The 17,335-nt window shown below is 47.8% G+C and overlaps 1 protein-coding gene across 5 annotated transcripts in view; it reads left to right on the forward strand.

Annotated features, from left to right (window-relative positions):
• ADAM19 (ADAM metallopeptidase domain 19) overlaps nucleotides 1-17,242 on the forward strand; it is an 89,492-nt gene extending 72,250 nt beyond the window's left edge. For all 5 annotated transcript variants that reach the window (XM_024760138.1, XM_024760140.1, XM_024760137.1 and 2 more), the window contains 8 exons: nucleotides 172-376; nucleotides 1,116-1,193; nucleotides 1,307-1,415; nucleotides 2,454-2,598; nucleotides 3,440-3,524; nucleotides 3,813-4,037; nucleotides 12,633-12,785; nucleotides 13,585-17,242. In XM_024760138.1, the coding sequence (XP_024615906.1) occupies nucleotides 172-376; nucleotides 1,116-1,193; nucleotides 1,307-1,415; nucleotides 2,454-2,598; nucleotides 3,440-3,524; nucleotides 3,813-4,037; nucleotides 12,633-12,785; nucleotides 13,585-13,638 (1,054 nt within the window). In that variant the 3' untranslated portion in view covers nucleotides 13,639-17,242. The remainder of the gene's footprint in view (nucleotides 1-171; nucleotides 377-1,115; nucleotides 1,194-1,306; nucleotides 1,416-2,453; nucleotides 2,599-3,439; nucleotides 3,525-3,812; nucleotides 4,038-12,632; nucleotides 12,786-13,584) is intronic.
• The last annotated feature ends 93 nt before the right edge of the window (nucleotides 17,243-17,335 follow it).

Below are 17,335 nucleotides of genomic sequence, written 5' to 3' on the forward strand. Positions count from 1 at the left end.
CAGTCCACATGGGGTCTTTCCTGCTGAGTCCCTACAGCACACTCATTGCCCTTTTGCCTCTCCCCCATCCAAGCCTGCTGTCCTGGTCAAGAAAGATTGAAGCTCTTTGGTGCCCCAGCTCTTCCCCTGCCTCTGATTCCATCTCCTTCCCTCCTTCTCTCTCGGGCCCAGAGATGCCAAGTGTGGGAAGATCCAGTGTCAGAGTTCTGAGGCCCGGCCCCTGGAGTCCAACGCAGTGCCCATCGACACCACCATCATCATGAACGGGAGGCAGATCCGATGTCGGGGCACCCACGTCTACCGAGGTCCCGAGGAGGAGGGTGACATGCTGGACCCAGGCCTGGTGATGACCGGGACCAAATGTGGCCATAACCACGTGAGTGCCTTTCTCCAGCCTCACTCAGTCGCTGGGTTGCAGTGACTAAAGTGTGAATCTGGAGCGAGGGTGCCTGGGCTCAAGTCCCGGCTTCCCCGACCTCTCTGGCCCTGTGGCTTGCTTCCTTTATTAAATAAGCATGTTAGTAAGAGCAAGACCCACCTCATAGAATTGTTATAAGGATTAAATGAGATAATCCCTGTAAACCATTTAGAAGGCTGGCTATTATCTCTTTTGTCCTTATCATTAATTATCTTATGAATTGAGAAGTGGACTAGACTATGAGTCAGGGAAGCCTGGGGAAAATAATGGCAGCGTCTCAGAGTTTACTATGAGAATGATGTTATAAAAAACATTTGAAGCACTTGGTATACTACCTGGCACAAAGCAGACAGCTGTCACCATGGTCATTATTTTTAAGTATAATATTTCAATTAGTGCATATTAATATACAATTAAGTAATTAACATATCACCAACATATAGTAATATAGAGTGGAATAACACATTTATTAAAAATATAATATTTGGTTTTTTCTCCCTAATCACACAAGTGATAGCAGAATTTAGTTAACTACCATCCTGTCCTTGGCTTTTTAGGTTGTTTTTAATTGTTCACAGTAACAACCTGAAGTAGGCTGCCTTTTTGAGTCCCGTAAGTTCTGAGTGCAAAACCCCAGTCTCCTAATTGCCAACCAGTGTCCCTTCCGTTGTACTGAGTGGCTTCTTCCTCATTACAGATTTGCTTCGAGGGGCAGTGCAGGAACACCTCGTTCTTCGAAACAGAAGGCTGTGGGAAGAAGTGCCACGGCCACGGGGTACGCGTGCCTGGGGTTTTGGGGCTCCTCTGCCATGATGACTGAGGGGGCAGGCCCTATGGGAGGCCAGAGCTCTCCAGGGTGCTGACGCCTCTGCCCTGCCCTTGCTCCAGGTTTGCAACAACAATCAGAACTGCCATTGCTTCCGGGGCTGGGCCCCGCCCTTCTGCAACACACCGGGCCAAGGGGGCAGCATCGACAGCGGGCCCATGCCCCCCGAGAGTGAGTGCCTGGCCTGTGTGGGCCTCTGCCCACCTTTGTGAGGAGGGGTGGGTGCCATGGGGGCGGGTGGCATGATGCAGAGAGATGATGAGTCAGCATCACTATCCTGATTTTGTAGATGAGAGAACGAGAGGGACCGAGTGGGAGGAGTGGCCCAGGCTAGCAGCCTGGTGTGGGGCTCAGCCTCAGTTGGTCTTCCTCTGTCCCTTCTATTGAGGGGCATGGTTCTGCTTAGAGAGAGATTAAGACAGACCACAGGCTACTGAATAATCACATTCTTTCTGGGGGGCGGTGGAGGCGACTACCCCTTCTCGGCCACTTAAAAATAATCATGAACCTAGGACACATTATAGTGGCTCAGATCTCCTTGGATGAACAAAGCTTCAAATGAGGAACCAGAAACTCAGAAACTGTTACAGTTTTTTTAGTGGAAATCTAAGGGATTCTAGCTCTTTGGTTTCCAAGCTTTTAAAAAGTAATAGAGAACTTTTTTTTTTTTTAAGGAAGAAACCTCAACATGTAAAACATAAAAGTAGGGTGTCACTGTTCTCTATATATTTTGTGCACTTAGATTTATAATTTGTGAGAACATTGAGGCGGTTCGGTGAAACCCAACGTGAAATTGTGGATTATGTGTGAAAGTTCTAACCTTACATCACTCTATGACTCTCAGTGTTTTGGGTTGGTTTCTTTGTGTCCAGGAACATCATGATTCAGGCTGAAAGCTAGTGGTAAATAATAATAGAGCTGAAACTCCTCGCCTTAAAAGGCACTCTCTTCAATTAGGCAGAAGTGGCCGGAGAAGCTTTATTATGAGATCTGTGCCAAGCAAGTTGACCTGGTTGTTTAAGCTAATAATAGTGGCTTCGCAGTGGGACATAATGTGTGTTTTTTTTACTGTAGTTTTTAAGTTAAAGTAAGTAATACAATGTAAATGAAGATCAAATATCTGAAGAGTGTCAGGAATACATTATTTGAAATCCACAGCTAAAGCTCAGACCGCTTCTAAGTCTTTCACTTGGGTTCTATTTCTGGAAGGTGCTGGTCCTGTCGTAGCCGGTGTGTTTTCGGCCATCTTTGCGCTGGCGGTCCTCATGCTGATGTACCACTGCTGTAAACAGAACAACAAACTGGGCTACCTCAAGCCCCTAGCCCTCCCTTCCAAGTTGAGGCAACAGTTCAGGTATGACGGGGTACCGTGAAGGATTTGGGGTCCACTTGGAGATCACAGAGCTTTCCATAAGCAGTACCTGGTGAAAAAGTTGGTGGTGGTGGGTCTAATTCGGGGAAGGCAAATGCCAGGTACACGCCGCTCTCTCCACTGCTGCCATGCTCCTTGACCGTGGCAGACATTACTAGCTGATTTTTATTAATAAGTGAGCTTGGCTGAGCCTGGTCATCACTTCAGGATCCTTCTCAGCAGAATGCCCCAACCAATTCAAGTTGGAATAGAAATGAAACCTCTTTGCTAGCGTGTATCTATCTAATTGATTTGCTCCCCATTTTAAAGGGCAGGAAACTGAGGCAACAGAGAAAAACTGACTAACTCGTCAATCACAGGGGTGGCTGGACATCAGCTCAAGACAGAGTAATTTTTTTTCCTAAGCAGTTCATTCCTTTGAATACTGCAGGTGTATAGTCTCTGAGTCCTCTATTAGATGACACTTTTTCCGGAGGGGATTTTAAATCCCAGGTCCTCCTGGCACAACGCCTGAGGGAGATTGGTTGATGGCTGGTGTCATCCTCGTCTTCTTGGGGGAGAAAGGTCTTAAAAGGGTGAAGGAAAGGTGCTGAGGAACATTCTGCTTTGTATGAGGCCAATTGTCTTTCCTTGGGAGTTTTCCATTGGCCACCGTGTCCATGCCTAGGGAGCTGGGGTTCAGGAGGACCCATCCCACTTCCACCAGAGCAGACTTGGGATGACTGAGCTGCTCACTGCCATGCCTCGGTCAGAGGGATGTCAGGCACTGATCCTCAATGAACAACACCCCCTTTACTCTTCCTCTCTCCTTCCTTGTTACTAGTTGTCCCTTCAGGGTGTCTCAGAACAGTGGAACTGGCCACGCCAACCCAACGTTCAAGTTGCAGACACCCCAGGGCAAGCGAAAGGTAGGGGCTTTGCACCATGAACTTTGCTACTTTAACTTTGTCCCTCAGGACTCTGCTAGATTTTCCTAAGCGCCTCTGTGGGTCCACGGGATTGGTGATAAAAGACACTTTCTTGGCTTGAGAGATGGTCAGCTGGTTCTGCCATCCCCTAATGACTTTAAACGTTGCATCTGACCTCTGGGATCCTAGGCCTCTGTGCATGTCAGTGAAACACACAAGACTACCCCTGACTTTTTAAGTGCATTAAGGGTTCCTGTGTCTCAGGCATTCCTCGTCTTCTGCATACAGGTGACCAACACCCCTGAAACCCTACGGAAGCCCTCCCAGCCTCCTCCCAGGCCCCCTGCGGACTACCTGCATGGTGGGTCCCCACCTGCGCCATTGCCAGCGCACCTCAGCAGGACTGCTAGGAACTCCCCAGGGGCCGGACCCCCAGTAGAGAGGAAAGAATCATCCAGGAGACCTCCCCCAAGCCGGCCAGTGCCCCCCGCACCAAAGTGCATCCTCTCCCAGGTAAGTGGCTTCTCAGCAACCCTGGGCCGGAAGCATCACTTTTCAGGCCATCAGCCATGAGGAATGACAGAGGCTGGGAGGAGGGAGCTTGCTGACTCATGGGCTGGCTGCCTTTTCTGCATTCTGGTAGATACAGGGCACACAGAGAGTGAGGGTGATGAGCATGAGGAAGTACGCTACCGAGGACTTCCTTCCTGGTTGGCCTCTTCTGTGACAAGCCGCTACCCACCTTCCACCCCAAATGTTAGTGTTCAGTTAATGGTGCAGTTCCCCGTGGTCTTTTTTCTCTCCTCTAGGCCTCCGCAAATGCTGTTTCTTCTGCCACATATACTTCCTTTTGCACGGCCAGCTCTTGTTCGTCCTTAGGTCTCCTCTTAGATGCCACTTCCTCTAAGAAGCCTTCTCTGACCCCCAAGCCTGAGTTTGGTGCCTCTGTACTTCTCTCATCATAGTACTTATTCCACCAAATTGTGCCTCTTGGTATCTTGCACTAGTCGGGAAGTCTTACTGAGGGACATACGGTGATGCCTCGCTCGTCTGGGAGGCTGGTCAAGGGGCCGGGCCTCTGGGAGGGCTGAGTAGGGGCTGGGCTATCCCCCCACCACTGGTGTTCTTTGGAAGCAGAGCTGCCTGCCCAGCAGTCTGTTCACCCGGTGTTTCTGTGCTCTGATGGCTCCAGCTCTACCTTCTGGCAGAAGTTCCTGTAGCACAGACACAGATGTTTCCAGGACGGTGGCCAGGCGTAGTGCCTTCCAGAGCGGCCTGTGTTTTTTGGTGTGGAGCCCCTCATGTGGGGTAGGGGACTTGCCCATTTTCCTCCTGGGACTGCTGTTCTTGGGCATGGTCCAGAGGGCTCCATGGGGCCCAGGCTGTCTCTGCCCCTAAGGACTGTGGTTGGCTCCAGGTGTTGGGGGGGGGTCCCTGGGACACGGCAGTGTCATGGTTTAGCAGAGCCGAGAGCATCAGTTTTGGTTCTCTGATGATGCGAAGCTGCTACTATCCCACTTTTCTCATCTGGGGCAGCGGGGGGATAGAAAATTCCATGCAGAAAGGGAAAGGAAAGACTGACAGGGAGAGAAGAGGGAAGGAGAAAGGGAAAAGAGCAAGAGGAGTAGAGGAGGGACGAGGAGACGGAGAGTGCGTTAGCCTCCTTGGGCGGCCAAAACAGCACAGACCGGGTGGTGTAAACAACGGGAAGTTATCCTCTGATGGTTCTGGAGGCTGGAAGTCCGGTAGGCTTGGTTTCTTCTGAGGCCTGTCTCCTTGGCTTGCAGATGACTGCATTCTGCCGTGTCCTCATATGGTCCTTCCTTTGTGTACGTGCACCCTGATGTCTCTCTGTGTCTACATTTCCTCTTATAAGGACGCCAGTCAGACCGGATTAGGGCCCACTCTAACGGCCTCATTTCAACATAGTCACCTCTTTAAAGGCCCTGTCTCCAAATACAGTCACATTCTGAGGTACTGGGGGTTAGAGCGGAAACATATGAATTTTGGCGGGGCACAGGTCGGCCCATAACAGAAGGAAAGAGGAGAGAAAGGGAGGAAGAGGGGAGAAAGCAGCCACGTGCAGACAGGGGTGTGGGAAGAACAGAGGTGTAGGAGGAGGGAGCAGTCCATTGAAACCACTGGTCCTAAAAAACCCACACTGGAGGCCTGTTCAGTGGAGATGGTGTCAGCCTCCCCGCAAGGTGCCAAGCAGTAGGTTGGGGGAAGGGTCTCCAGGGGCAGTGGACTCCAGCTGGGGGGACGGGAAGCCTGGAGGCTCCATGCCCTGCCCTGACTCCCACTTTCCCTGGTGGCTGCTGGCAGGAATCCAGAGCTCAGAGGGCCACCTGGCCGGTGGAAGTTATCCCAAAACACATGCCAAGCACGTCTTCTGCTGGGCCCGGGCCCAGATGGGGGTTTCTCAAGGGCGGGGAGTGGGAGGCAGCTTCTCTGAGCAGGCGGCGGGGATTAAATCGGGGCGCCGCCCCCTTCCTCAGAACCATTCCAAGAAGAGAGTCTGCTGCCCTCATTTTCAGTGTTGGGTAGCTGTGTCTCATGGAGTCGAAGGGGCTACCCCGAGGTGGCGGTTTGTAAGTGGAGTAGCCAGGACTTGCACCCAGGGCTGACTCTAAACCCTTCACCACCCTGTGGGTCAGGTCCTGGCTTAGGCCCTGGAGTCCAGAGCTGAGATACCACTTGCCCTGGGGGAATTCACACTCCACCACCTCCTAGCTTGGTGACATGGACCACTCTGGAGAGGTGGAGGGTGAAGCTTCGTAACCTCTTCTATTCTGTCTACAAATGTGTATGAACTTCTACTCTGTACTAGGCAGTGGTTAGCAAAGCAGATGCCATCTCCGCCTCCCAGAGCTCACAGCTTGCTGGGGACGAGACTGGTATACATGTAGTGACAGTAGTGGTAAGTGCTATGAAGGAGAGGTTCAGCATTCTTACAAAGAGAGTTATGGGGGACTTGACTTAGCCTGGGAAATCTGGGGAGGCTTCCGTGAGGAGGTGACATTTGAGCTGAGACCTGCGGGGTGAGCAGGCTGTGAGGGGTGGGAGAGGTTCTTGGACCAGGGACCTGATGGTAGGGAAGCTTTGTGATGGAGAGAGCCCACAGATGGAAGGAACTTCAAGGCCCCTTTGGAGAGGCCCATGGAGCTATGATGAAAGGCTGGAGAGCCAGGGGAAGCCAGACTGTGCCACAGGCACGGACTAGGAATTTGGTCTGCATTTGATGGGAACAGGGCAGTGGTGGAGCATGGGTGACATCTACAGGGATTTCCATCTACAGGGAAATTTCCCTACAGATTTGCCATCTACAGGGATCTCACTTTGGGCTACATTTAGGCAAGAGGGAGGCACAGTGCCTGGGAGGGTGCCCAGAGATGCTTCTGAGACTATTAATCTTCCATTGTTTGACCTGGGTGAGGATTACACAGGTGTGTTCACTCTGATGATTCATCTGGTTGTATGACTCATTTCTTTTTATGTATATTATACTTTAATTAAAAAATTAGTTTTAAAGAATGAAAGGCTCACTGTAGCGGCATTGTGATCCGAGGGATGAGACTGGGTGCAGGGGTTACAAGTTTAAACAGCGTCCAGAGGAGAGGTGATGGTAGCTTGGAGCGGGGGGCGGTGACAGCAGTGATGGGGTGAAGCTGATGAGGGATGTGTAGAAGAGAAAAGACAGGGGAACAGTTGCTGATGAGGGTTGGGAGGGGATGACAACCCGCCCCCCCAAAAAAAACCCCCACACACAACTGCCCAGTGTCTGGTTTGTGCAGCTTGACTGATGGAGGTGCCACCCGCTGAGGACAGGAGCAGTGGGCCAGAGCGGTTCAAGGACAGTTTCTGCCTCTAGAAAACAGTGCTGGGTGAGGCCCCTGGTAGAGCCGAGCTGGGTCAAAGCAGACGTGGCCAGTGGCATGACCCTGCTCTGGGAGGCCTGGTGTTGCCATGCTGATGATCACCCAGATCACCCGCCCTGCGTGTGCACTCGCACACACACAGATTGTTCGTTTGGCACAGAAAGCAGCCAAGGGAGCACAGCATTTCCCCACGGCATCCTGACATCTGCCCCCAGCTGTTGCTTCCCCCAGAAGGTCTCTGTCCTGGCCTCCAGCAGCCACTGATTTGACAGCTTTCTGGGCTGGAAGCGTGTGGGATCGCATTGTCCTTCTGGGAAGGGATGGCGCTGGACAACGGGGCGCTTCGGTCATGAGAATCTGCTGCTCTTTTTCATTTCTGCTCTCACTTTTCTGCTGGCTGAGAAGCTGCTTTCAGAAGATCTCTGATTTACTCCCATTCTCTCCCCATGCTTGCCTTTGAGCCATTTTTATGCTTGCTAGTGACCTTCTCAGGAAGGGGAGCGATCCAGGACAGTAGGCACTGGAACTCTCACCTGTGGAATCAGCTTCTCTCTTGCACCCCACCAGCTTGGGGATCTGTGGGTGGTGGCATGAGATCCATTCTTTGCCCCTTAAAATTTTTTTTTGGATCACAGAATAAATATAGTTATTTAAATTTTTTTGACAGGTGCAGAGTTTTATTATTTTTTTCAGCTAATATGTGTTGAGTGCTTACTGTATAGTAGGCACTGTTCTAAAGCTTGAGCTGTATCACTGAATCAAATAGAAAAGGACCCCTGCCCCTGTTTCTTATATAGTGGGGGATGGAGAGGCAGAAAATAAAAAATAAGTTGTATAGTATGGTGGCATGGGATAAGTGATATATACCAAAAAAGAAAAAGTAGATTAGGATAAAGGGGTCTGGGAATGCTGACTGGGGGAGTGTTGCAATTTTTAAAAATTGAAGTATAGCTGGTTTACAGTGTTGTGTTAGATTCTGCTGTGTAGGAAAATGATTCAGATATATATAGAGATATATATAGATATATATATTCTCTTTCACATTCTTTCTGTTATAGGTTATTACAAGATACTGAATGTAGTTCTCTGTGCTGTAGAGTAGGTCCTTGTTGTTTATCTCTTTTATATATAGTAGTGTGTATCTATTAATTCCAAGCTCCTAATTTATCCCTCCTGCCTCTTCCCCTTTGGAAACCATAAGTTTGTTTTCTAAGTCTGTGAGTCGGTTTCTGTTTTGTAAATAAGTTCATTTGTATCATTTTTTAGATTCCACACATATAAATGGTATCATGTGATAGTTGTCTTTCTCTGACTTACTTCACTTAGTGTGATAATCTCTAGGTCCATCCATGTTGCTGCAAATGGCACATTCGCTTGTATATATATACCACATTTTCTTTATCCATTCATCTATCTTCCATGTCTTGGCTATTGTAAATAGTGCGACTATGAACATTGGGGTGCATGTATCTTTTTGAATTAAGACATGACACCATAAAACTCTGGGTATATGCTCAGGAGTGGGATTGCTGGATCATACGGTAGCTCTATTTTTAGCTTTTTCAGGAACCTCCATACTGTTTTCCATAGTGGCTGCACCAATTTACATTCTCACCCACAGTATAGGAGGGTTCCCTTTTCTACACACCCTCTCCAGCATTTATTGTTTGCAGACTTTTTGAAGATGGCCATACTGACCGGTGTGAGATGATACTTCATTGTAGTTTTGATTTGCGTTTCTCTAATAATTAGCGATGCTGAGCATCTTTTCATGTGCTTTTTGGCTGTCTGTATGTCTTCTTTGCAGAAATGTCTATTTAGGTCTTCCACCCATTTTTTTGATTGGGTTGTTTGTTTTTTGATATTGAGCTGTTTGTTTGTATATTTGGGGAATTAAGCCCTTGTCAGTCACATTATTTGCAGATATTTTCTCCCATTTCATAGGTCTTTTCATTTTGTTTATGGTTTCGTTTGCTGTGCAAAAGCTTGTAAGTTTGATTAGGCCCCATTTGTTTATTTTTACTTTTATTTCTTTTGCCTTAGGAGACTAACCTAAGAAAACATTGCTACGATTTATGTCAAAGAATGTTTTGCCTATGTTCTCTTTTAGGAGTGTTATGGTGTCATGTCTTACATTTAAGACTTTAATAAGACATTTCGAGTTTATTTTTGTGTATGGCGTGAGAGAGTGTTCTAACTATTGATTTACACGTGGCTGTCCAGCTTTCCAACACCACTTGCTGAAGAGACTGTCTTTTCTCCATTGTATATTTTTGCCTCCTTTGTTGAGATTAATTGACCATAGGTGTGTGGGTTTATTTCTGGGCTCTCTATTCTGTTCCATTGATCCATATGTCTACTTTTGTGCCAATAACACACTGTTTGATAACTGTAGCTTTGTAGTATTGTCTGAAGTCTGGGAGGGTTATGCCTCCAGCTTTGTTCTTTTTCCTCAGGATCGTTTGGCAACTCTGGGTCTTTTGTGGTTCCATATAAATATTATGATTATTTGCCCTAGTTCTGTGAAAAATGTCATGGGTAATTTGATAGGGGTTGCATTAAATCTGTAGATTGCTCTGGTTAGTATGGCCATTTTAACAATATTAATTCTTCCAATCCAAGAGCATCTTTCCATTTCTTTGAATTATGTTCAGTTTCCTTTGCCAATGTTTTTTATAATTCTCAGCATATCAGTCTTTCACTTCCTTCGTCAGATTTATTCCTAAGTATTTTTATTTTGGGTACAATCTTTAAAGGGATTATATTTTTACTTCTTTTTCTGATAATTTTATTATTAGTGTAAAGAAATGCAACAGATTTCTGTATGTTAACCTTGTATCCTGCTACCTTGCTGAATTCATTTATCAGTTTTAGTAGTTTTTTTTTTTTTGGCTGTGCTGCACAGAATGTGGGATCTTAGTTACCTGACCAGGGATCAAACCCACACCCCCTGCATTGGAAGCACGGAGTCTTAACCACTGGACTGCCAGGGAAGTCCCAGTTATAGTAGTTTTTGTGTGAGTCTTTAGTGTTTTCTTTATATAGTATGTCATCTGCATATAATGACAATTTTACCTCTTCCTTTCCAATTTCCTTTTATTTCTTTTTCTTGTCTGATTGCTTTGTCTAGGACTTCCAATACTATGTTGAATAGAAGTGATGAGAATGGGCATCCTTTTCTTGTTCCACATTTTAGCAGGAAGGCTTTCAGCTTTTCATTGTTGAGTATTATGTTGGCTGTGGGTTTGTCATAAATATCCTTTATTATGCTGAGATATGTTCCGTCTATACCCACTTTGGTGAGAGTTTTTATTATGAGTTGATGTTGAATTTTATCAGATGCTCTTTCTGCATCTGTTGAGATGATCATGTGAGTTTTGTCTTTTGTTGATGTGGTGTTTCCCATTGATTGAGTTGCATATGTTGAACCATTCTTGTGACCCTAGGATGAATCCAACTTGGTTGTGGTATATGGTCTTTTTTATACATTGTTGGATTCGGTCTGCTAATATTTTGTTGAGGATTTTTGCATCTATATTCATCAAAGATATTGGTCTGTAGTTTTCTTTTTTGTTAGTGTCTTTGTCTAGTTTTAGTATCAGGGTGATGGTGGCTTCATAGCATGACTTAGGGAGTGTTCCCTCCACTTCAATCTTTTGGAAGTGTTTGAGAAGGATTGGTGTAAGCTCTTCTTTGTATGTTTGGTAGAATTCCCCAGTGAAGCATCCTGGAAGCCACTCCCTTTGGTTTGCAGGGAGTTTTGTTTTGTTTTTTTAACAGATTCCACTTCACTTCTAGTGATCATTCTGTTCAAATTATCTGTTTCTTCTTGATTCAGTTACGGTGGGCTGTGTGTTTCTAGAAACTTGTCCATTTCTTCTAGGTTGTTCAATTCGTTGGCATGTAATGGTTCATAGTATTCTCTTATGATTTTTTGTATTTCTGCAGTGTTGGTAGTTATTTCTTCTCTTTCATTTCTTATTTTATTTGGGTCCTCTTCCTTCTTGGTGAGCCTGACCAGAGGTTTGTCGATTTTATTTATCCTTTCAGAAAACCAGCTCTTGGTTTTATTGATTTTTTTTTCTATTTTTTTAAATCTCTATTTTATTTATTTCCTCTCTGATCTTCCTTCTGCTGACTTTACGTTTTGTTTGTTCTGCTTTTTCTAATTCTTTTAGGTGGTAGGTTAGGTTGTTTATTTGAAATTTTCCTTGTTTTTTGAGGAAGGCCTGTATTGCTATGAACTTCTCTCTTAGGCTGCTTTTGCTGCCTCCTGTTGATTGTGTATTGTTGTGTTTGGGGGTGTTATAATTTTAAATAAGGTCATCAGGGAAGGCCTTATTGAGAAGGGGGCAAAACATGAAGGTAATGTAAAAGCACAAAGGAAAGACTGTGCCACCCACAGACAAACAATACAGAAAATATGATTTCTTCTTTTTACAATTTTTATTTTTATTTGCACAAGTAATACACATATATGCTTTGTTAAAAAAACTGAATGTTCACTTGGACGACCCCTCTCCCTATGCACAGCCCACTCTGAACCTCTGACCTCTGTTATCAATTTGGTCTTTATCCTTCCTGACTTTCCTCTGTACCTCTGCATTTACATTGGTGGGGGATAGTGGGGTGACTTATTTTCTCTAAACTATCCTGTATAGCTTGTACTGCAGCTTGCCATGACTCTTGACCATCTTTCCACCTCAGCACGTATCAACCTACTTCCTTCTTTTGAAATGCTGCTTTATATATCACTGTATAATTTTAGTAATTTGTCTGTTGATGGAAATTTTAGTTATTTATAGTTTATTTTAGCTGTCACAAACAGTGCTGCAAGGAACATCCTTGCAATTTCATTTTTGTGCACCTGTGCAAATAGTTCTCAGAGGGAATGAAATTATGTATTAGGTCAGAGAATGATCATTTCTAATCTTAATAGATACTGCTAAATTGCTCTCCAAAAAGGCTTTTTCCTGAGCATGTAAACATGTATGCACACAATTTCTTTTTAAATGGGACCATTCTTTTTATTTTTATTTATTTATTTGTGGTACGCGGGCCTCTCACTGTTGTGGCCTCTCCCGTTGCGGAGCACAGGCTCCGGAGGGACCGTTCTTTTTAAATAATATATCCCTTTTCTCATCTGCTTTTGACCTGTAAAATATTGAGAACATTTTCTTTTGAACAGGCCCCTCTGGCCTTTGAGTGAGGCTTGTGGCTTTCTCCCCAGGATTTCTCCAGGCCTCGGCCGCCCCAGAAGGCACTCCCGGCTAACCCGGTGCCAGGCCGCAAGAGTCTCCCCAGGCCAGGTGGTGTCTCCATTCTGTGGCCCCCTGCCTCTAGACCTCAGCAGACCCGGCCCCTGGCTGTGCTTGCCCCAAAGGTGAGTCTTCAGAAACACTCGAGGTAGAAGCTGGGGCAGAGGGATCCAGGGGACAAAAATAAGAGTTGAGAAAACAGACCAGCTCATGCTTCTTGATGTAGTGCTGAACTTCCAGAACAAAAGCAAAGGACAGAAGCTTAGCATTTCTTGGTGCCTGCATGACTGTCCCTTAAATTGGTGAGACCCTTGCACACCCCCTTTTTTGGTTTCATGTGAAAGGTGATGTTTAGGAGGCTGAGCTATGGTAGCTTCAAACCTGGGTCTGCAACTGATGAGCTGAGCTGAGTGGCCCTGAGCAAATCACTCTCTTGAGTCTCCGTTTCCTTATCTAGAAAGAGGTTTTACAAAGCAGAAATAGCCAACCCCATCGGGTTACTGTGAAGGTCAAGGCAGTTAATTTACATTAACCGCTGGCCTATGGTAGGCTGTGCACAAATGGCCCCTCTTAATACATCTTCCCTGGGACTTAGTCCTGGGAGTTGGGGCAGAGGGGAGTAGGTGAGGAAGCTGGCTCACTGCCCTGTGTTCCTACGAGGCCCTGGGAACCCTGCAGACTGAGCTGCAGCTTTGCTGGGAGGGAGGAGGGGAATGGCTTGTCAGCTGGGGGTTGGGGGCTGCCACCATGCCTCTTACTGCAGAGTTGATGGTCTGGACGAGCAGACATGTGGACAGACTTCTGCGGAAACCCTTCTTCTCAGGTGACAGTCTGCCACTCGTGCCCACCTGTCACAAGCCAGAGGACAGCTCCCCACTGATAGCACGGAGCTGATGTCTCTCTCCCTCTCTTTTTTCCCTGCAGTTTCCTGAATACAGGTCACAGAGGGCTGTGGGGATGGCTAGCTCGAAAATCTAGACTCGTCTGAAGGCGCTTCTCCCTTCCTGTGAGGACTCTGAACACCACAGAGGAGCCGTGGCCACGGAATCTGGAGGAAGCATGCCTGGCCACCTCTAAGCTCCCCCGCCCCCCGTCCCCTCCTCCTGGAACCACTGCATCTCTGAAAAATCTCCTCCTTGACTCAGTGCCACCTCGGCTTCCACAGAGGCCCAGAGTGCCTACCATCAACGGCATCCAAGTGTTGTTTTGTGCAATATTCAGCCCCAGGTAGGGAGGGTAGAGCCGAAGAGGTTGAGTGGCTGCTCGTCCCCTATCCGCCCTTCAGCTGGCCCCTCACCCCAGAGGTGACAGTCGAGCTGGTGCAGGCTGTCCGAGCTGGCGAGCCCAGCTGGGAGAAGTCTGTTTAGCCCTTGAGGCCAGGACTCAGCTTGGAGAAGCCATCTATCCACGTCCTATGGAGGAGGGTACGCATGAGAGCTTTCCTTTGCTTCCATCTTCCTCAGAGGTCCCAGGCTGGACAGAGGCTGGGCACTTACTGTCCCTTTTAGCTTTACTGATCAGGAGGGGTCACTCCAGCCAGGGCTTGGTTGAGGTCACAGCTCCTGGCTCTGTGGCCATATGTGAACACGTCAAGTTCCCTCCTCACGCCGCCCCCCTCCCCCCACCAAAGCCCCTGCATCCCCTTACTCCCAAGGGTCACTCTGACTCAGACAGGTACTATTTGTAGGCAGTGTAGACAGCAGGGGGAGCACAGCCCCGGCCCCCTCTGAGCCGTCAAGCCAAAGGTTTTGACTCCGCTCGCCACTGTTCTCGCGTGTTCCTTGTTTTCTCTTCTGCATTTTCCAAGTGCCTCACGCTTCTGATTTCTCCTTCTCCGCTGGGACCCGCCTAATGTGTGGTGCTGTGAAGAGTGAATCCCCAGCAGTCCTGACTTCCTGGGACTTGGTGCTGTGACCTGCAAGTCAGGGTCCTGCCTGCGGGTTGGCCACGGGATCTCCTATGTTGGTTCTCAAGAGTGTTGACCTGGGTAGACTCGGGCCATGGCTGTGGGGTCGTAGCTTTACTTTCCATGGTGTGTGGTGACCGCAGCAGAGTGTGGGTCTTCCTTCTACTCCCTGACCTGAATCTGAGTAAGGTCCTCAGGGACAGTGGTGGGTGCAGGGAGGAGAGTGGACATCCTGGGAGCCCCAGCCTGTCTCCAGACCTGGTCACTGGCTTGAGGCAGGACCGTTGTCTTCTGAGCAGAGAGCAGACCTGTCTCTAGAGATCCCTAGAGAAGCAGCAGCCAGCAGCCTTGACGGAACAGAGTCTGTGCCGGGACCGGCCAGACATTTTCTCATCCTCTTCCTTGTGTTCTTTCCTCTGGTCCTGTCCTCCCTGCAGCAGGGAATGGGGGCTGTGTGGTGCTCTGCTAGCTGGGAGGATTTTCAGAGAACCACCGGAGATGTTCTCTGGGATGATCTCCCACCCCAGAAAGGTGCCGGGCAGCTTGGGGCCTCCCCGCCTCCTGCAGTGAACGGACGTTTGCTCTTGAAAACCTCAGTGCAAGGAAGAGGCTTGAGTTTTCACTCCCAACCACTACCCCGGGGCCCCCTTATCGTTCTCTGTATACAATAGGTGCTCACTAGACATTCTTGGGTTTGTAGACAAGTGGGATGTTCAGGCTGTGCACCTGTGGGGGGACACTTGGGATAGATTTAGAAAGAGCTCAGGAAAATGAAGTTCTCTTTCCTCAGGTAGTCAGGTTGTGTTATTGGTGATGTTCACACCCCTGTCTTGCCGACAAGGGCCCTGGTTGCTCCCCACAGCCGATGTCCACCATCCTTGCTGCCTGATGAGGTCAGGGGACGGCCTTCCATGTTAAGTGTGCTACTCGAGACGCCCCAGGCCTCAAGGCTGGGCCCCAGAAAATTAACGGTGAAAACACCTCTCCACTGAAATCACCCTTAAACTCAACCCCCTGCCTCACTGACATTCCTGGGGCATGTCCAGCTTTTCTCCTCAACGTCAGGAGGTAGAAGGCTCTGAAGTGAAAATGCCCCAGCCACTGTGGCTGCATGAGCCTTTTGAACCTGAAATCCACCCTCCCTGGAACCATACCAGAAAGAGACCTGGATTGTTGCTTTCCTGTTCGTTTCCGTTTTTGTTTTCAATTTTTTTAATACCACCTCCATCCCATAAACATTGTACTGTGAACTGGAAAATGGTTGGATTTTCTAAATTTGATAAGACTTTCAGCAGCTGGTTCTATTTACTGTTTGTTTGACTCCTCGCTGTGTTCTGGCAGGCCGGCGGGGAGTCTGCCCAGGAGCAAGCTTGGCTGTCATAGCCCGTTCTTCCCCTCCTGTGTCCATGTGCTGCTTTGAGGTGACGGAAACCAATATGGACTTAGGGAAAGAGGCACTTTATTCTCAAGGATTACTGCAAGACTGGGGAAGGGAGTGTTGCGATAGGGGCAGGGGGCAGTTGCATTAGGAGAATGCTCAGGTGAGCTGAGCGGCTACAAGATCTATGAGCATCCCCACAGCTCAGACGGAAGGGGCCTTTTATAGGAAGGAGTGAGCATGGCTGGAAAAAAACCACATTCAGGGACCATCTCTGTGGTCAGCCTTTGGGGGAGGGGCTGTATGCTGGCTCTGGCCAAGGGTGAGTCCATGCTCAGGGTCTGGGGGGTAGGAGGGGAGCCTAACTGAGGCTTGGTGGAGTGACTTAACCAGCCTTCTGTTCAGATGGAGACTATGTAAATCTTTTTAGAAGCTAACTTAGCCTCCTGCCAGTTTTTCAACTCTAGGTGTGTTTTTTTGTTTGTTCGTTTGTTTTTTTTTTTTTTGTAGGTGTGTTTTCCTTAAGAGCCTAGGAGGCATCTGTGAAATGTAAACCTCAGGGGACATCAAGGGGGATTGCACCCTCTCTCGACCTGGCTCAGTGGGAGTTTTAGCCCAGGCACCAGGCTCCAGTGGTAACTGCCTGCTTGCCGTGGGTTCTTTTTAGCCTTATTGACTTCTCCCTATGAAAGAAAAGCTCCTTTCTGCCCCAGCTCTGAGAGGCTCGCAGATCTTAGGGTCTCACTGGAGACCTTACAGTACTGTCATAGCCCCATCCCCCTGTGGCCATGGCCCCTCGCCATCTCTTGCAATAATCCTTTTGAACAAAGCCTCCCCTTACCTAGGTCAGAATTTGTTCTTATTCGGCCGAGGGTATGGAAAACTTGCGCGTTTTAAATTGGGGACCAGTTCTAAAGTCAGTGATGGCGTTAAATGCGTATGTAACAGCTCTGCTGGACACGCAAGAAAGTCAAGAGTATGCCAACTGGAAAGGTGCTCCACCCATCCTTAGGGAACCGTGCAAAGGAGAGGTTCTGCAGAATCCAAGCCAAGTGCCCCCAAAGTCACCCTTCCATGCATCCTCTCTTACCATCCACTGTGTGTATGTACGTGTGCGTCTGGGATCCAGGGCAATGTGAATTTTCTTTTTATTTGGGAGATTGTTCACAGAAAACAGATCCTCTTTTCTCTCGTCCACCTATTGTTTACAATATTTGTATATCTATGCAAAATACTTGAATGGGCTGTGGTGCCTTTTTTCCTTGTTTGTATTTAATTAAATTGTCATTTGAAATGTTGTCTGGTTTGGCAACTCTTGTTTGTTTCTTTGTTTTAATGTTGCACTGGCCAGCCTGGATAGGATCCATCACCGAGGACTCCTCAGAAGAGTT

Source organism: Neophocaena asiaeorientalis, unplaced genomic scaffold, assembly GCF_003031525.2.
Source record: "Neophocaena asiaeorientalis asiaeorientalis breed wild unplaced genomic scaffold, Neophocaena_asiaeorientalis_V1.1 scaffold336, whole genome shotgun sequence".
Taxonomy (NCBI): domain Eukaryota; kingdom Metazoa; phylum Chordata; class Mammalia; order Artiodactyla; family Phocoenidae; genus Neophocaena; species Neophocaena asiaeorientalis.